At 39.9% G+C, this 20,875-nt stretch overlaps 1 protein-coding gene and 1 long non-coding RNA gene across 2 annotated transcripts in view; both read left to right on the top strand.

Annotated features, from left to right (window-relative positions):
* Positions 1 to 2,934, top strand: part of PIP4K2A (phosphatidylinositol-5-phosphate 4-kinase type 2 alpha) — a 51,109-nt gene extending 48,175 nt beyond the window's left edge. Inside the window, exon 9 of the mRNA XM_008639234.2 lies at positions 638 to 2,934. Within this exon, the coding sequence (XP_008637456.1) occupies positions 638 to 718 (81 nt within the window). The 3' untranslated portion in view covers positions 719 to 2,934. The remainder of the gene's footprint in view (positions 1 to 637) is intronic.
* A 12,178-nt stretch (positions 2,935 to 15,112) lies between these two features.
* The window catches only part of LOC108448484, a 9,977-nt gene continuing 4,214 nt past the window's right edge, over positions 15,113 to 20,875 (top strand). The window contains exon 1 of the long non-coding RNA XR_001864379.1: positions 15,113 to 16,215. This is a non-coding gene — a long non-coding RNA (uncharacterized LOC108448484). The remainder of the gene's footprint in view (positions 16,216 to 20,875) is intronic.

Raw genomic sequence — 20,875 nt, 5'->3', positions numbered from 1 at the left:
CCTCTTTTGTAAAACAGGAAAAATATAAATAAAAATGTGGGTAAGGCTCTGAAAAACTCGAGTAAAAATATGAATGAAATAATGACTTCATTGAGATAACAATTGTATGGTTTATTCAGTGAGTCCAGATTTAAATGCATAAACGTTGAAAAAGTGTTAGTGTTACCATGTATTTCAAACCAGGCTATTTAGCATTCAGATAACAGTACATGTTACACAAGTGTTGACATGCCAGATCTAAGTATGGCAATTCAGTCTTCTCTGTATGAAGACACTGCTGCTCAAGAGACCAGAATCTGCTGGTGAATCAGTGGGTAGCATGGCTAATTGTACTGTAAAAATTCATATAGAGGACTGAAGTACAATAAAAGTAAAGAGAAGTATGGAAAGTAGAAAGAGCATATTTCAGAAATGGAAGATAGCTGTTGCAGTGGTGAGTACTGGCTATCAGTGTCCTCCTGTGAAGCCTAAAAAGGCACCAGTAAGATTCTGCTTGAGGGCCATTACAATCTGTGTTTCCAGTCTTTGCTTCTGAAACTGCATATGAAATTTATTGAGTAACATCCTCAGTGATAAAAGCATGAAATAAAACACTGCTTCTTCCTTCTTTCTTCTCTCCTCCCAATTCTCTGTATAGGCTGGTGCAGAAATTTCAACTGTTAATCCTGAACAGTATTCAAAGCGCTTCTTGGACTTTATTGCCAACATCTTGACGTAACCTATCATGTTACATAGGACAGACACGAGACCTGGGGACAGCAGCAGTGGCTACAAAGGTAGGGAAAAAATGGAACTCAGAGAAGTGCTCATCTTACAGAAAGAAACCCCTTTGTTTACATCTGCTGGCAAAGATGACTGAAGTGGGGTGGAGTACTCGCTTTAACAGCTGCCTGATATTCCCAGCATAGTTCTAGCTATTTCTGACTCTTTTGTGTGTGCAAAAAAAAATTTTAAATAATTTAAATAAATAGAACAGCTTACTCAGAGTGCACTGTGACAGTAATACTCTGATGCTACCAGCTGAAGTGGAATAAATGAGTAAAGAGGCGTGGGGTGGGGGTGGGGAAGAGTAAATGCATGTTAAATCTACAATATTGATATCAAATTGTAAACTGTGGATCAGTTTATTTTTTGAAAAAAGATACATGACAGTATTCTTCATGATGATGATGACGATAATAATGAAGACCTTACTGCGAATGTTACACTTACACCCTGCACACTGGCACTCCTTAAAAAAAGTATCTGGTGCCAGAGGCTTTTCCCATTTGGTTTAGCAGTTGGGTTTTTTCCTTTTCTTTCCTCCCTCTCCCGTTTTTGTCTTCTTTTTCAGCACATTGCGTCAGGAAGTTCAGCCTCTCAGACGTCTGAGAGCTGGCATCTCTTACCTTACAAAGAGCTAACGTAATTCATGCTATGTGTACATTTTTGCTATGGTAAACTTATATTAAGGGAAAACTTTGCTTATTTCACTTTGTTACCTGAAGTTTTCATTTGTTTTATATTCTTGCAATATAGGAGCTAATAAGGTTGCAAGTGTAAAAAAAGCTTATCTGAAGAAGCGCATAGTTTTGGGCAATAGTAGCTCCATCTGCTACCCATCCTGAAAGATGTGCACACTGATAGAAATTCCATTCCCTTGTAATTTACTGGGAATTTGAAGTTTAAATGCTTATGTTGTACTGTTAAAACAGCGGTATTTTATTATAGATTATCCCTTGAAAAATGAACCCTGAATTTTACTGTTTACATTATTAGGAAAGCAGGGATATTTCTGAATTTCAGAGCCGTGTACAATATATGACTTTTGAGTTTACATGTAAAGTTATTTTGCAGTACAAATGAAGTAATGTTTGTCATCTTCCAAGAGGTAATGTGCAGTAGTGTACTAAAGTGAATGTCTCGCTCACCTCCATCATAGACTCTTTCACGATAAAATGCGAAAGGATATTTCAGAGGGATTTTTCCCAAGGTTGTCTTTCAGCATCAAAATGACCTGTCCTACCATTTACTCAATTTTGATTGTATAGTACATTGCCTGAAACTGTGCTGATCATGTTTAACTTGTTTAAAATTTTTAAACATTGTATTCCTTCTCCTCTTGTATTTTCCCTGAAAGACTCCATGCTTGAAAGAGACAAATTTACATATGCTTAAAAGTTTATCTACTTATACACTGTGCTAAAGCTGTGCCTTTAAAATTTCTTTATTGAAATTGTTAGATTTTGTAGGCAACGTAAGAGAAGTCAAACCTCCCTCTCATCATTTCTAACTGGGATCAGGAGTGCCAGCATGCCTTCTCCATAACTAATGTCAGTGCTGCTCAGCTGCAACTGTGCATAACCTGTGTTGTGGTTCACTTCAGACGAGCCCATACAACAGCAACCCCTTAATTACACTCTCTTCAGCGGCCAAAGGCAATACTATTCCTGTTGCTGTGTACTAATTTTTTTTCCTTTCCCTGACCTTTCCCACAGGATTTTTTGTTATGTTTGACTTAGTGATGTCTGCAGCACTGTAATGTATGTGTATACTTTTGTACTGTATGTATTTAAATAAGTTGGTACTGCGGCTTGATTTTTTTTTTTTTTTGTCCTCTCCCTAAACACCCTGGTTGTCTACGTTCTCACCCAAGTTTCGTTTTCTGAAGCTTCTGAAGGTATGAGGCCACAGGGAGACCTTGGAATAAAAATAAGGTACTTGGAGTACATATTTAATTGCGGCCAATGAGTGTACATTTTTAAACCATTTAGACATTTACAGCAAAGCATTCCTTTTGTCTGTGTAGCATTTTTGTCACTCATTCTTGTTGATAAACTGTTTATTTGGACGGGGCAAGGAAGACTCATTATTGTGTATGCTAGTGCTTAGATTACACTCCAAACATGAGCAAGGCTTTATAAAATAAAGCACTTTGATGACTCACTAGGTAAATCCTTTGTTCTTGTGTTTCACCTATGGTTTTGATTGCTTACAGGTGAATTTTGGATGTTAAATGCCTGTATAACAAAGGAAAAAAAGTAAGACAAAACATAAACTTGAAGGTTTTCACTAGATTTTAACATGCTTCTTCCACGCTTATGTTAAGGGGCTTGAAACATTTAGTCTCTGGGGTTTTGGGCTGAGACTGCCTCTGAGAGTGAATAGTGAGGTTTGTAATTGGCAAATCTGTGGACTAAATCCTAGTAATAACAACAAAACAGGAAGATCATCCACAACAGTTAATTAATAGAAGGATTGGCAGAACTGTGCTATCTGTGATCTTATGCTAAAACAATTATTTTAAAAGTATTTGGGAGTAAGTCCAAACTTTCATGGGAAGGCGGCAGGGATTTTTGGTCTAGAATTTCAGACTTTGATTGTCAGGGCTTTCAGTGCGTGAGACAGTCTCTGCTGCACATCGTGGGCAAATGGCAGAAAAGTGTCTTTTTGTCTTTATTCTGTCTTAACTTTTAATTCTTTTAATACATTTGTCACTTTCTGGTCTTTTCAATTTATTGCACAGATGTAGCAAAAAAATATTTTCAGCAGTATTACCCGTAAAATACGTGACTGAATTAATGATAGATATACCCCAAAGACGAGGTGGCTGAGGAGCTATTCTATTAAAAGTAGGTGAAATGATAGAGAGTGGAGAGATTCAGCTTCTTAATTACTCACTTAATGATGTCTGTAGTAATCTAGGGTTGCACTTCACACAGCTGCTCCAGCTGTTGAGGGTTTAGTGTGAGCATGGTGCTCAAGGAATGCTGCTCAGGTTACGTGGACCATTAGCCACGGGGGGCAGCAAGCAGCTGCAGGACCCTGTCTTTAGCAGAAGTGTGTATATAGCAGTGTGTAAGGAAAGGTTATCTTTCCTGAAGGCAGTGATGATATTCCACGTAGGAGATCCAGCTGGCTTGTTAATGCAAGACTGCAACAGCAACAAAAGAAAAATGAAAAATTCTTGGAAACAATAATTTTCTATGTCAACTATATAACCTAAACATATAATCTGAATTTCCAGCTCCTTCCCTTGTGCACACTTCTTTTCCAAAGTAATACTAGTTGGCAAGTCCCTGCATGAAGTGGGACGATTGCATTCTGATGGTCTCAAAGCCTACCTTTATCCAGTGTCTGCTCTCTCTATGTGCTGTCCTTTTGGTTTCTCTCAAACTCATATATTTAATGGGTGGAAAAAATACCAAAATAGAGAGCAGTAAACTTAGAGGAGAAATCTGTTTCACCTCTGTCTGTCCTGATGGCTCTATGGCAGGAATTGTTTCTGGCAATCAGCATATCCCTTACAATGCCAAGTGACAAAGGCCATTTGTGTGAGATGAAATCATTAACAATTGCTTTATTAAAACTGTTAAAAAACAGGTCTGGAGAGGACTTGAAAAGGTAGTTGTAGTGTGTCCCAGAGCAGTTCAGCTGTAAATAAACATTGGTGAAAATCAGGTTAATCTTTTGCAGGGAGGGTAGTTCCATGACTTCCCTGTGCTATCTCTTCCCATGCCTCACTAGCTCTATCATTATGAAGATTTTTTTCTAAAATCTTACCTGACTACATTACTATGCTTTAAGCTCATTAATATTTGTTCTGTCTACAGTGGACCCTAAGAACAGTTTATTCTCTTCCAGTTTCTCTTAATGTGATCCTGCCTCTATGTACTGAACAATGTAAATATTAGCTTTTGCACATATTAAATTGAATATTCCCTCTCTTATTTAACAAAATTATCAAAATGCTTTGAGCAAGGCAGAATGGCCTATTCCATTTTCTGTAATGCCTAATTTAAAAAAAAAAAAAGGTAAAATGGTGCTTCTTGAATTTCTGTTTTGAGAATTTCTTAGCCATTCGTTTACCATCTAATAAAAAATAATTATCATAATTGCTGTTTGCACGAAATGCAGTTTCAAAATGAGCACAGCTAATGCTTGGCTCTGGTTGTTGCTATAACTGCAACTATACTGCTTTTCTTTTTTCCCAAAGTAAATAATATCATGATCTTAGCTTTTCTCATCATATTCCCTTTTCACAGCTTCTTGTCTCATCTCCATTAGTGATAATCAAATAAAATAATTATTTGGCCATAGGTATTAAGATACAAAAAATACTTGTTGCAAGGCGGCATAAATTCATTCTTACCCAGTGCTCTTAATATTTGTAGGCATTTTAGTTATTGCCCAATATGCTTTGAGCTTATAAAAAGCTTCTACTTTGTTCCAACTTGATCTGATTCATTCGTAGTGACTCGTTTTATTTAGCAATGTATGTCCTGTTGGAATAAATGGTGTTTGTGTAAGAACCTTCTGTTTTGAAGACGTTTAGCACTTCCACACAAGCCTGGAAGGTAATTTAACTCATTGCATTTCTGGTATTTCACCTTGCCCAAGGCCAAAGCACTCTGCTTTCTTTTCCATTTTATGTATTTTTAAGTGGATGCATAAAGCTATTTTGTTATGAGGATATCTCAGTTGCTATAATGTCTAGAGTGCATGTGTCGTACCAGGGCAGAGAGAAGGGCTGGCTCCAGTTGCTGGGCTGACAACAATTCTAGTTTGTCTTCCACCACCTGAGGATAACGGGGTCATGTTTGATTCTGGTTAGGAGAAAGTCCTGTGTTCCTGAGATGTGCCTGTTTATCCCAGCACCTTGGATTTGAGTGATGCATAAGAATCCTTTCTGCCAAGTAGGTCTGATTGATTAGTGCCTACTTTAACCAGGCTAAACTGAACTTTACACTCTGGGTCAGGGCCCTATCTTCCTTCACACTGTGGAATTGCATAACAAAACTAAATATTTTATGCCTTGAAGGGCTTTACTCTTTTCTCTTAGTTCCGAAGTAAGTCTTAGATAGAAATTTATTGGTACATCAGCTGCACCAAAGACTTTGTATTTAAGGTGTTAAAATATCAAGTCGTACTGTGCAACGATGATCATCTCTTCATAGGGTAGAATGGAGAGAATCTGCCTTTAGTTAAGCAGTGACATGCATGCTGGGCTGCTTAGTACTGCTCTGCTGCTTCAGTCAGCAAAGATCTGTGTGGAAGGAATTACAGTATTTGATCTGATAACACTGTGAAGTGCTCTGGAGCAGAAGTTTGCAAGTTGTGTTTCACATGCCACAAGCTGCCGCATCACTGTGCTGGGCTGCTCTTTCACCCCAGGATGCAGGAGAGTGGGATGGCACTGAGTCAGTTGGAAGGGAGAAAGCTGAGTGCATTTGTGACCTTGAAACTGGACCCAGCAGTACAATGGTGCTTTTGGAGGTCCTGGTCTGGAGGGAGAAAAACGTGCTTTCTGTACAATACAGTCACTGGTCACAGCCAGCATGGCTTCATGAGGGGAAAGTCCTGCTAATCAGATGTGATTTCCTTTTGTGACAAGGTAACCCACCTAGCTGATCAAGGGGAGCCAGTTGATGTGATCTTTTTTTGGATTTCAGTAAAGCTTTCCATGCTGTCTCTCACAGTGTCCTTCTGCACAAGATGTCCAGCTCACATGTGGATAAACACATCATGTGGGGAGTGAGCAACTGGCTCATGGGTTGGGCACAAAGGGTTACAGTGAATGGGGTGACGTCAGACTGGAGTGGAGGCCTGTCATTAGTGGGGTTCCACAGATTGTGGTAACAAGGATTTTGGGTAAGAGGAGAGCACAAACCAAAAAACCTTTTCTAAAGCAGCAAGGAAGAGACAGTACTGAGGCTAGTAAATAAATAAAGCTGAGAATGAGAAACAAAACACAAAGAAGCTACAGAGAACATACTCCCTGGGTTTGGTATCATCTGCATCTGCTCTGGGGTCAGGGAGGACAATCCCATATGGGAGCAGAGAAAAATCTCAGACCATAAAGATTATAATGCAAAAGGAAAGGCATAAAATATTATGTTGACAACACCATAAAAGCATTTTACAATAGTTCCCTTCTCACCTGAAATAATGGGAGAAGTGCTATGATGTAGGATTGGAAGTAGAGCAGTGGAACAAATCAGAGAGAACTGATCAGCCTAGAAAGTAGACAATAGCAACCCTAAAAAACAAACAAACAAAAAAACCCACCCAAAACAAAAAAAAAAAAAAAACCAACCCCACAGCATATTTGAAAGCAAGGCAGTAAAAGCTTCAAGGAGATAACCCTGTAAAACATAATTAAACTGCTGGGCTTGTATCATATGATAGTATGCTAATACAGAAAAGACTGAGCAGGAAGATGGCCACGTGAAACATTTCCATCATCAAAATAAGCTTTTTCTGTGACCCAAACCAGTCTGTGGAAACACTTTGTTTGGATGGGATATTCTTCTGACAGAAACATTTCCTCAAGCACTGTGTAGCCTGTATCTCCCACCGTTCTAACTCAGCCTCTTCATCAGACACAGTCCCCACAAGCACACCTTGTGGCTCCATTCAGAGTGCTGAGTTGTCTGGCCTAACACGATTGTTTTCATGGGCACATTTGGGCAAGGGAGAGCTGATAAAAGGAACAGGCTCTTCAGATGAGAAGATGGGTGTGAAAACACTCTCATTCTGTTAAGGTCCACTATGGAGCAGCTCTTCCTTCTCAAGTATTGGGGGTTTGCTTTGAACCCTCAGTTCAGCCTTTAAGTTATCAAGCAGGGCTCTAACTTGCCCTCTTGGGGAAGGTGCATCAAGTGTCTCTCATCAATTCATTACATGATGCTGCAGTGGAAGAGCAGGTCACAACTCATATCCTAGAAGTCACTCAGTCTGATAATATCCATTGCAGTTGAAGGCTCACGTTTTAAATGTATGGTTATTCTGAAGAATTGGAATACAAATGTTTTAAATACAAAATGCTTTCCCAAAATGGGGTTCTGTACTTAAAACCATCCAGAGATGAGCTGCTGTTGATGCCTTTTCCTGGTCTTAAAATCAAGAGTCAAATAGAAGGGGAAATGGGATTTTACCTTGGTATTTATTTTAAGGATCCTTAGGTACACCACATCCAGGTGGAATGCACCCCAATGCACACCCCAAAAGATTGGGTATAACATTATAGGTCTTACTAATTAGCATATCTATCAAAGATTCCCCAATGAGAGGCTCAAGTGAGCCCCCCTCCCCAAGGAACCTTCCCCTGGATGGTTCTATCTTGGTTCACAGAATGTGTTCTGGAGAGGACCTTGGGGTCTGGGGCACACTGATCCCTAGCTACGAAGCTTCTAAAATGTTTAGTCTCTTAGCTTGGCAAATAAGTCCAAGAATGTAGGCAAAAAGCACTAAGAATACAGAAGTTGTAGAAAAGGTGTAACAGGGGTACAAAAGAAAAGGCAAAAAATCTTCATGGCATCACTGTCATATATTTTCTTGTGCTGGTGAACAGGGCTCATTATCCAGACCCTCTCCAAAGGCACAGTGCCCTACATTACCACTGAGCAGCTGTGCATTTACTGCCAAGATTATTACTGAAACAGCATTTGTTGGATTCTTGACAAACATGGCTTCACAGAAGAGGAGAAAGAAGTTACAGAACTGTTGTTACTAGTCAAATTCCTTTACATATTAACACTAAAAAATAAGCTTTTTCAAACAGGTGAGAAACAAAGCAGGTTGCACCCTGGTAAGGAGGAGTATAGATCTCTAATTTTGTGCAAGAGGGTGGGAAACATACACAGATACCCAGAAAGTGATGGCTGAAGATGATCTGCAAACAGCCAAGCATTATGCTGTTAAATGCTTTATAGATCAAAATTATCAGCTTAAATTAATCTGTGCTTTATAGGCAGACAGTGTAAAGAATGCAGCTGGGACATAATAGGATCAGAGTAACCAAAGTCAGGGAGTAAATGAGTTACACAAGCTGTGAGTAGAACAGAAACCCTGCTGAAACCCTGCTCAGAGAGAATTGTGCTTGCTGGACCTTGTGGGCACCCGGGCAGGCGTAGCTTTTGCAGCCAGAGCCCACATAAATACAGAGGCTGTGTCTGGGAGAAAGGAGCGGTTGGAAAAACTGTTGTTATGTTTCCAAACGTACATTCTCTCATTACATGGAGCAACTAAAGAAGAGAGTTTTCATAAGAGAGCTAGCGGACTTGCCAGCTCCTAGAAATCTAATTTCACAACCAAGCATAACCAGAGGGCTACATTTCACAGTTTCTCCTGAAAATAAAAGGTGGAAAAGTTTAGATAGTTCAGAGAAACCAGGCAAGGATCACATACAAACATATTTCCAGATATTCTCAGGATTTTTTGACCAATGTTTGGGTTTAGGTCTTTCATATCATACAGATATTTCCATGAAGTCTCAGCTAGGAAATTAGTTTTAGATGTTAACAGCCAAACTGTTTCTAATTGTAATTGTTGCTTTTTTGCTAAACGAAGTAATTTTAAACAGACCTCCTGTGTAGCTTAATGTGGTTTTCAAGCAAGCTGCTCACAATAACTGCTTTAGCCCCTTCTTGTTTATTCCACAAATCAAAATGTTACCTTCCAAACTAATTCACAGCCTGGAGTGCACTGGTCTGGTTTTTAATCTGAGTAATAGAAAATGGTCTCATCAACTTCCTTTGCACTGCCCCCTGTGCAGTCACAATCAGGTCTGGCTTTAGCTATGACTTCCCTATAGCAAAGATTTACCGTGGTAAAAAGCAAGTTGTACTATTTCTGAAGTTCCCTCTGTCAAGCACATGTTATTCCTTCAAACCATTATTCACTTTGGAACACGTTCAACACATCAAAAGAAATCCAGAGGCATTTGAAATATTTTCTAACTTACAAATAACTTGAGTTGGAAATTATAACTTGATCCAAAGCCCAGAAAAGTCTGCATCTAAATTCAATAGTTATTGAACCAGGTTCTTCAAGCATAACCTTTTCATCATCCATGACTCACACAAATTAGTCCCTGTGAAACTAAAAGGTGTTGCTGTTTTAACAGTGCCAGCATAAACTCGTATTTCCAATCTTTGTTACCATGGATCTAGATACATCTTGGTAAAAGTACTTATGTTGTTAGCCCACGTCCCAGTATTTCCTTAGGATGCTTATTGAAGTTATTCTGCTTTGTACCAGCGTAAGAAGTATGACTGTTCTTGTACTAAAAGCTTTACAGCATAACTGCAGCTTTAAAAGGAGAGTCAAACTTCTCACCAAAAGGTTTACTGACTATAACTATATTGAGTATAATTAGTTATCAAGACAGATGTTTGAGCAGACCTTCTCCTGAACAGAATCTTCAGTCCCATTTGCCTAATGCTCCTGTAGTACTTAACAGCCAGCTCAAACATCCTTTCAACTGTTAAATAAATTCCCACAGACCAGATGAGAGCAGAACAAATCCAGCTCCAGCACACACACAGAGTATGTGCTAGTTTTCCTACAGTGTAATTAGTACCGTGCAGCTTCTCAATGCAACAGGAGAACTCTCCATCCTAACCAAGGGAAGGGAAAGCAAGCTCACTCTGTCTGTGTTAGACCTTCTCAATTCCAAAAGATGCTTAAATACATAATTTAAAACACAAGCATGACCATTTCAACTCTAAGTTGACTGAAATGGTGTAGTAAGATGATGCTCTTCAGCTTTAGTTGCTCTGAAACCTTGCATGGGAAGTAAGACATAACAGAAGCTTGGTTTACAGCCAGACACAAAAGCTTTAATGCAGTGTTTCTTTCACAAATGTCTAATATGAAGCAATTTTTCTCAAAACCTTTTCAATATTACTCATTTTTGACCGAGAAAGAAATACCACAAAATCAACTCAAAATAATTTTATTGGAAAAAAAAGCTGGGAGAGCAATTTTAGTCCTAACAATGTACGTGTCAGTTTGCACCACTGAAGAACCTATTCCTTTGATAAGTATCTTACCTGTAATGTGGACCTATGTCAAGGGACTCCTCCTCCAAGTTCCAATACAGCAAGATATAGAAGAACCTGCCCAGATGTTCTGCTGACTTTCCTGCTGTCTTGCTCTGGTGAAGATGGAAAGAGTACCAGCAGACTAATAATTACAGTTGCATTTATGAAAATAAGTTGGAACAAGAATCTCAGTAATTGTAAGCATAAAACTCTTTCACTCACCAAGTTTCATCATGCAAATGAACAAAGTATGTGGGAGGTGAGCAGAAGAGAAATGAAGGGTGACAGCTGTTAATGTTCTTGGATGTCACACACCAGTGGATGTTGTTAAAGAGCAGAATGGTGTCAATTCCCATTTTTGCAGCTATGGCACACCTCTTTATTCATGCAACACATGATACACAATTATCCTCCAGAGGTCACAGAAGTCAGCTATCCCTTTCATCTCATTCACATCAATTAGAAAAATATGCCAAGGTTCATTGAGATTGATTTTTTTTTACTTTTTATGGCAGTTAAAGGACTGATCCTTGACTCCAGAAGTTCACAGCCTACTATCATGTCCTCAGGGCAAGGGTGGGGGCTGCAAACGGGGAAATATGCAGCTGTTGTGGTAACAAAATGAAAAAAGTAGATACCTTTGGTGGATGTGCCTGGGAAATGTTACTAAAGATGCCCTGGAAGTCACTCGAGACAGAAACAGTAAGGACAAAGAAAAGGGGTGTTCATGGCCTGACTTGATTTTAAGGCAGCAATTTCAACACCCACAATCAGCTGCTTGTAGGGCAGAAGTACCAATTGTGCTGGTTCTGGGACAGCTACCAGCTATTGTGCCTGAAAAATCCATCTGCAGCAACAGTATTAGCTGTGAGTGCATATTTCCCAACGTGGTGACATTCCTTCTGCCCTCTGGCTTTTGTTCAGGCTTCAACCTTGTGACCAGTGCAAATCTATCTGCACCAGTGCAACGCACAGGAGCATGACATATTTGCCATGACAGAAGTGGTGGGATGGCTCACACAACTGGAGAGCTGCAATGGAGGGGTACAAACTCTTCAGGATGGATATGGAAGGACGGAGAGAAAGTGGGGAAGCCCTGTATATTAGGGGCAGTTTTGACTGGAGCTTAATGATGGTACCACTGGCATTGTCTTTATGATTAAGAACCTGGCAGGTATCATGATGGGGTCTGTTACAGACCTGCCAACCAGGCTGAAGAGGCAGATGAAAAATTCTATAAACAACTGGGACAAGTCCTGCAGGTGCTAGTCATGGTTCTCCTGAGGTACTTCAACTTAAAATGTGGGAGTTGGTCTCTATTCCCAAGTAATACGTGATAGGACAAGAGGAAATGGCCTGAAGTTGCACCAGGGGCAGTTTATATATTGGCTAATAGGAAGAAAATCTTCACCAACAGGGTTATCAAGCATTGGAACAGGCTGCCCAGGGCATTGATGGAGTCCTGTTACATCCCACCACAGAAGGTGAGGGTAACCCAGGTTCTTGTTAATAGATCCCTTTGGGCAGATTAGAGTGAAACGACCCTGAGTGATCTGTGTCTGTGAACATACCTACATAGGATTTGTTGTAGAACAGTTTGGTTGCAAAGGAAAGCAGGTGTGTAGCCATTTTGGTTATTATTTTCTATAGTAATATAACAACATAAAAGCATTGCCACATGAAAGTGCAACAACATCATCCAAGGACATGTGCAAGGGAAAAGAGAGAGGGGACAAGAGCGTGAAGCACAGAATAAAGGAAGAGAGACAGGAACAGAGTGAAGATCTCATCACCCACAGGCCCCACAACAAGATTTGGCTGCTTGTAGTCCTGGTCACAGAGCAGATCCATTGGGTGGAGGAGGAAGTCCTGAAGAAGTGGTGGGGAAAAATCTCTGGAACACACCATCTGCTGAGATTATATCCACTCAGGTTCAGGTGGGAATGCCCAGGTACCTCCTCCAGCGGGGAGCTTGATGCAATAGTGTTGATGATGGGATGCTTGGAGCCCTTGACACCTTCTAAGACAGCACAGCTGCCCATTGCATCAGCGGCCGGCCGTGGAGTCTGTTACGGCCCATCAGCAGAGATGAGTACCCCAGGCCACAGCCAGTGTCCCAGTATTTCCCCAGGGGCAGGAAGGGGCAGCCCCACAACCCAGTGGTTTGTGCAAGGGAGGACAATTTAGCATGAGGAGAGGCACAATCTGTCTCCACAGGATCCATCTCCTATCTTGCTCAAAGCCCTCATTCTTTCACCCTCTGTTTTACCAGATCAGAGGTGTAGCTATTATATGCCCAAAAGCTCACCTCCATCTCAACAAAGCACCCTTACACACTCCACAAATAGGGGAATGTTTTGAGCCATTATCACTTAACAGTTCAGTCTTTTACAACTCCCCATCCCTGGAGGTATTTAAAGACATGTAGATGTGGCACTTATGGACATGGTTTAGCGGTGGACTTAGCAGTGCTGGGTTAATGGTTGGACTCAATGATCTAAAAGGTCTTTTCCAACCTAAACAATTCTATGATTCGATGATTTTCTTCATTGTTTTTAGGAGTCCATCCTCAGATCCCCTCCTGTCCTTTGCTGGGCAGTTTTTCCTTGCTTCTTCTCCAAGATGGTTTTTATGCAATATGTGTATTTCTACATATACAGCGACATTCTGGATATAGATAAGCAGTTGGAGGACTGCATGGGATCCAAGTATTTCTTTGGCATGTAAGTTGTAGTGTAATGTTCAAAACCATAAATACACATGCAGAAAAGTGAACAACTTTGGATGTGTAAAGTTAACAATTTCTTTTCAAGCTTCCTTTTTGTATTACTAGGCTTGACTGTAAAACAGAGCTGAGTTAGACCCTCCTGTGCCGTTTTAGGTTATCACCTCATCAAGAGAGAAATCCTCTTAAAATTAAAAATAGCCTCCAAGTTCAAGACTAGAAAGCAAAATTATTTCCAATGAGATTTAAAAAAAAGAAAAAAAAATCCATTCTTCAGCTGATTCATTGAAACAGGCAGAGCACACTTTGCTTTCTTGGATGCACACCTGTACCTGTTTCCCCAAAATACTTTGTCTCCAGAAGCTCCACATTCTCCACTCCATCACTGCCTCATACACAGCTTATGGGAAGACAGTGCAAAGCCATAATGAAAAAAACCCACTTTTTGAATTTTTTTCTGGCATTACACAACCCTCTTAAAGGAACAACAAACCTAAGACAAGGCTGAAGTCTCCCTGATTGTCAGAAGGCACTGACCAGCTCTGCAGCAATCTGCACTAGACTGCCTTAGCCCAGATTTTCCCAAACAAGGCCCCTTTTCCAGCTACTTGTCATTTGGAAATGAAAAGCATTTCCTGAAGTTTTTGTCCAGATCAACTGTGATAGGGCCAAGGGTGATGGCTTTAATCTAAAGAGGGAACATTTAGATTAGGAATAAAAAATAAATTTTTTACAGTGAGGGAGGTGAACGTGTTGTCCAGAGAAGTTGAGGGTCCCCCATCCCTGGAAATGGTTGAAGCCAGGCCAGAGGGGACTCTGAGCAGCCTGGTCCTGGTGAAAGGTGACCCTGCCCAAGACATCAGGGTTGGACTGGCTGGTCTTCAAAGGTCCCTCCCAAGCCAACCCCACCTGTGATTCTGACTGCACATTTACACACCATGGGTCAGACACTGCCTGGAAGCTTCAGATGTGCCATTAACAGGCTGCACAATTTAACATTAACAATGCACAGCTGATTCACACACCCACAGTAAGCCCAAAATACTTCCAAGTGCTAAATTTATTGCACATTTACAGTGGATCCAACACTTTCCAGAAGCTTCAGGCTCACTGCACAGGCTAAGCACAACAAAAGTGTAGCAGTTTTGTGTGGAGAGCCCCATGGGCATGGCATGGCACGGCAGCCTTCGCTCCGTGGTTTGAGTGAACACGGCGCAGCCGCTGCGTTGCTGGTGGTGCCGGGCCTGTGAGACCAAGGACACCAATCCCTGTTCCACAGTGTAATATGAAGCAAATCCAGGAAATATATGTAATATGAAGCAAATCCACTCCTCCCTCCACTCCTCTAGGTGCAGTACAGGAAGGTGCACTGACTGAAATCACCACTTGCAGCTGCAGTTTCAATCGAAGCAACAAAGAATCATAGAATCTGCTGAGTTGGAAGGGATCCACCAGGATCATCGAGTTCAACTCCTGGCCCTGCACAGAACCATCCCCAAGAGTCACACCGTGTGACTGAGAATATTGTCCAAATGTTTCTTTGAACTCTGTCAGGCTTGGTGCTGTGACCACTTCCCTGGGGAGCTGTTCCAGTGCCCAACCACCGTCCAGTGGAAGAACCTTTCCCTGATATCCAGCCTAAACCCCCCCTGACACACTTCATGTCATTAATCCTTGAATTAAAGTCCACTGACCTTCATCATGCTTCTGCTGGTATTCTGGCTGCCTTCCCAGGGGAAAGATTCTTGCTGGCTGGCATAAAACCATTAACATTATGTACAGTTGTTTAATGAACATTATGTACAGTTGTTTAATTATAGGTGTTACTTCCACTTGTTTATCAAAAATTAGATTCTACAATTATAAAAAAATTATCTAAGGACTTCTATATTCATATAATTGTCCTGTAAATATAATGTATATTATTGTAACTAATGGCAATGGGACATCAACAAACAATTGAAGTTTTGCTGACATTTGTTATTATCCACTTTTGCAATTACACAAAATCCATTTTTGAAGGCGTACTCTTACGACTGTCACGATAAATGCAGCATGTTAGCGAAGCAGCTTACAATTTCAGTTTAAAAGAAATATAATAATTAAAGCAAGAACTTTCTTTGCACAACAGAGGCTAAAATTCCTAACATCTGGAAAATGAAAAATCTCTCAATCATAAGGCTACAAAGTCTCATCAATTACTAAATCTATCTAGATATTCAATACTGTGCTGCATTTCTAAAGCTTCAGTGTAGTAGTTTATGAAACATGCTCTTCCCCCTCTTTGTATATAAAACAGTTTATTTCAGGTAGTATATGGACTGATGATATCTCAATTATTTTCAAAAAGTTATGTTTCAACATATCACTTGCAATAGTAAGTAGATTTTGAAGCTGTCTGGCAATACTTTTCTTAAAGCCTTGGTTTTGTGAAAATTGATCAAAACTGGTTTAAAAGCTGAACTATGACCCAAGATTGCACTGCTTGTCCTGAAGAAAATAATTTGCAATCTATGTCATCTAAAGGAATGGCTTTCAGACTATCATGGTGTTTCCTTTTTTTTCTCAGAATATCTATTATTGGGGAAAATAGAATACAGAGGCAAAAATATTTTCGTTGACTCCCACAAGTCTTTTATTAGACTCAAGAGGCAAAGAAAACATGTAACACCTGGAAGTCTGATGGTAAGAGGAAACAGGAATTATTTTTATCTATTTTCCCTCTACACCTCCACTACATTTCTTCAGCCCCTCATTAAGTCATATGTCATCTTGGGAAGATACTTTTTTTTCCTCCAAACTTCCTCTGACAATGCATTAATTCTCCAGCTCATTTCTGCAGCATGGTGTTTTTCTTTCACGTTTAACCTTCTTAACCTTTTTGCCCAAAGTAATATGTTCACACACACACCCCCCCTTTGGTTTTTAGTTCATCATTAAAATGGTATTCTGTGCTTCAAACAGGTTAATCTCAAGTGTGCACCACAGACATTACCTCATCTGTGCAGCATATGCAGCTCAGTACATGCGGTCTCCTTTATGTGACAATCTCTTCAAGATTGCAAATTATCGTTTCCCTATCAGAAACATGAAAGCATTTTTCACAATATGAAGAGAATGATGGAGCATAAAGGCACCATCAAAACTTGCATTATCTTTAAAAGACAATGAATGTGGGGTAAAAACAACCTACAAGTTCCCGTTCACTTAAAATCAACAATGGTGTCATTTGGTTTTAAAAAGAAATTAAGATTTTTTTTTATGTATGAAGTTTATTTTTAACTCTGTAAAAGGTTCAAGGCTGCAAACTTTTCTGTGTCCTAGCTATAGAGACTTCATTACACCAGAAGGGATAACAACAATTTAAAAAATTAGGCAACTTACACACACAGCAGTTGTGCAGTTGTGCAAACTTAAATACTAGAACAGTCAAACCTGCATTGAAGAAATATTTTTAGTGCTTTTTGTGCATTTTGGCACAGATTATTTATGACCCAGGATAGCCAGAAAATGATTTCCATAAGCAGCTTGCTTTTCTTCTTTCTTTTCATCATTTTTCCTCTAAATGCTGAAGCTCACCATAACCCATATGTACACTCCTTTACAAGTTCTGCTGGTGGTATTTTCATTACTGTATGTAATTTGTGGCTAGCTAAATTGCACATATTTAGCTTTGATAGTTTTAAGCATTTATGGTTCAATCCTATTCATGTTGATAATATTCCACTGGATTTCCAAAAAGAACAGAACAAGTGCCTCAAAAACAAGTATTGTGTAGCCTGCCTAGAGCTGAATCTATTATACTTTCCTATATGTTATATTATTTAAAGGAAGCTACGTAAAGGGTACATTTTCCCTGATAGACTTGCAACACTCATACATGATTTAGTTATCTAGAAAACAGACACACACTAAATAAAAATATTTCCAAAGCCATATATATAACACTACAAAATCTTCTGATCTAACCAAAGAGTTTGTGTTTAGAGTCCCCATCTCCACCAACACCACAGTCGCATCTGGGCCATTATGTTTAATAGCCCTCAGTGGACCCACCCGGCTCTGAACCCTTTAATACCTTTGGCCCCCACAAGTGTTGTATGTATTCTCATACTTTTCTCTCACTGCAGTCCTAGGAGCCTGAATTAGCTGCACTGGCAGAAACATCCAGGAGGCTTGAATATCATGTTTAGAGGATTAAAATGGTCAATACCCCAGAGCAGAACAAAATATTCCCCCAACAAAAAATAAAATGGAAGGAAGAAATATCTCAAAAAAAAAAGAAAGAAAACATGAATTTTTGTCTTTAGAATTTTCTTTTTGGTAAGTTTAAATATAAATTGGAAAAAAAGTCTGCAGAAAAAAAACCTGCATTTCCTCATCTCACTGATTCTACTTTTTCCTTCACACTGTTCCAGGCAAACTCCAAAGACAACAAAGAACTGACCCTAAGGTTGATCTCCATCCAATGTCTTGTATGATGCTTTTAAGTCTGACTAGATTTAGATAGCATATAATATACAGCACCAAAGCTCAAGGAAAGAAAGAAATTTCTACATTAAACACAGATAACAGCTATATTACTTATTAGGAGACATAAACTACATCCCTAATAGTAAAAGATAAATCACTCAGTATTTCCAGGGCTATGCATTGACAAAGTCAACAGAACGGTACAAAATATAAAAATATTTATTTAAATAATAAAATTAACTGAGTAAAGAGACTGGCTTTGTATATGCCTTAGAATTCACTAAATCTCACATTTCATTGAGGACAAAGAGAGGTTGAGGGAGAGCAAGTAGAGGGCTGTGGGGATGTTAAGGAAACACCTCTCCCAACAAATACCAGGGAATTATGATAACATTGCACCACTACATTTCCAACATAAAACTGTTCCTGAACTCTCTATTCCTCAGCCTGAGAGAAGATGAATAACACAAGAATTTTCTGTCAAGCCTGTTCAGATGCACAGATACCATCTGCACAAACTCAGCAAACAGACACAAGCACAACAGAAACATGCAAGCAATTGTAACCAAGACACAAATTCTGCACAGTATAAAATATTTATCATCGCCACAGGTGGTGTAACAGTTTGTTGTGCAGATGCTCACATGCCTGTCTATTAAACCTATGAAAGAAGTGGGCTTGCTAGCTTTACCTGGACTCAGGGCAGTGACTGAAACACAAAACCCTTAGGTAGAGTCCCCAGAATCTCTTCTCTTTGGGTGATTGTCCTTTGCCAAAGTTTTCCTAAAACAGACAACTGTTTGTGGACACCAGTGTTACTAGAAGGTTGATAAGATCTGAAAGGGATCTAAAACTTGTGGCTGTGACTATTGCAACTGGAGTTGGTATCAAAGTAATTCCTCTGTCTGTGCTTTATCCAGAGCCTCAAACTCGCACAGTGCACAGTCCCGTACCCAGAACAAAGTCAGGTATGCTGGGGAATACTTCGGAGCACCTACTTAAAAGCAGAAAGGAGAGATCTGATTGCAAAGACCCCAGAGTACTAAATCAACCAACAACCAGAGCTCCAGCCCAGACTCAAGTCTCCAGATGCTCTTCCTCTTTTCATTTCCTCTCTGAATTACTCTCTAACATCTGTGTTTCCTTTTAAATACCATGCTACAATCCAAACCATTTGTAAAATATGTCAGTTTATACCAGAGTAGAGTGCTACTAGATAAATACAGGGGTTATGTGGAAGTATACACAGAAGATATGGCAAAGCAAATGTCCAGAATGAAGCATCTCCTGTCCACAGTCGCTCCAGGCAGGGTCTCCTAGCCCTCACACACATGCTCATCTCTGGTCGTTGTTTGCCTCAATTGTTGCAGTTTCTTATTTTCCCACCTTCAGTGGTAAGGCAGCCCAGGGAGCAACACACTGCTGAGGAAACGACATTTCTAAAAGCAATTCAGTTACGTCAGTTTTTTCTAATCGAGTCTCCTCACCTTCAAATTCATTCTCAGAGGGAATGAGTTTTCAATTGCTTGTTTACATAGTGCTGAGCCCTTGGAAGGCAGAACTGACTGGAAAGACAACGACCAGGAGCTGTCTCGACTACGTAACAGTTTTAAAACCCAGGCGGAGACACAGAAAGTCATGGAGGAACGGCACAAAAGCCTGCTGTTCCTGCCTATAGCAATATCTGCTCGTACTCCCACCTCATTAATTGCTAGTTTTCCTGATTATAGAAACAGCTTTTTCTGCTGCTGAAATGTATGGCGCTGTGCCATTTGCATATGCAAACTGACAAACGAACAATGAACCAGTTGCACAGTTCCTTAGAGAGCAACAATGTAGAGGATTTACGACATGTATAAGGCAACAGGCAGGGAGGGAGTATGGGGAGACGGACACACAAAACAGCTCGTGATGTTCTTTATATTGTTCTTCTGATAAATAATCTTTCAGGCAGTCTATTGAAATAAAATATTTAACACTTTAGTGGATTTCTGACACTGGATTTGGGAAAACAATAGAACTAAAGATCTGGGCAACTTTGATTTGCCTCCAGATGCTTATCTGTTTATCAGATTTTAATACATGATCTCTGATTACATGATTGCACACTGTTCAGCCACAAGGTCTTTATGTTATTCCATGCAGAGAAGACGGTGTTAATTTAACAAACACAAGACCAGAATTCTGTTTTCTTCCTGTTATTCAAGGTATAATTCAAGACTTTATTTGTACATGCTATTGAAACTGTACTATCCTAAAGGAATTACTCATTTCCCTATGGACATTCATCACTGCATCAAATGTATAATTTCTCTAATTTTGTGTTATTTTTCTCCTACATTAGATGTGAGACATGGTTATTACTCCCATTTTATAGACCATGAACTGGAGACAGGTTAGGGGAAAAAAAGATAAATAATGATTTTGTGATGCCTGTGACCTATTTTCAAAGCACTGGACATTATATAGAACTTCATAGATTCAAAGCACAGCTCTCATCATACCAACTCCACCTCTGAGTATCTTGCATTACCACAGGTCTTATTTCACAAACATGAAAACAGTGATTGCCTAGAGAAGATTTGGCTTAAATAATAATATCATCAGGAAAATGTAGAGCCCTGCAGCAGTGGCAAGGATAGGCCCCTGTTTCCCAGACCATCATTTGGCTGCTTTAATCATTAAACAATGGCTATTCCACCTCTACGGCAAATGAAGAAATTTTACTGAAGGCAAAACCCCCCAAAAGCAGCAATTGTATTAGATGGATGGATGCTGAACCACAGGGCTCACCACCCCTGGGGCTGGCATCCTTAAGTTCACCACAAACACATCTGCCACCTGAGGTGAGAAAGCAGCTGGCCGCAGGAAT

This window comes from Corvus brachyrhynchos, unplaced genomic scaffold, assembly GCF_000691975.1.
Source record: "Corvus brachyrhynchos isolate BGI_N302 unplaced genomic scaffold, ASM69197v1 scaffold167, whole genome shotgun sequence".
Classification (NCBI taxonomy): domain Eukaryota; kingdom Metazoa; phylum Chordata; class Aves; order Passeriformes; family Corvidae; genus Corvus; species Corvus brachyrhynchos.
The sequence above is the reverse complement of the archived record's forward strand: the minus strand, read 5'-3'. Positions and strand labels throughout refer to the sequence as shown.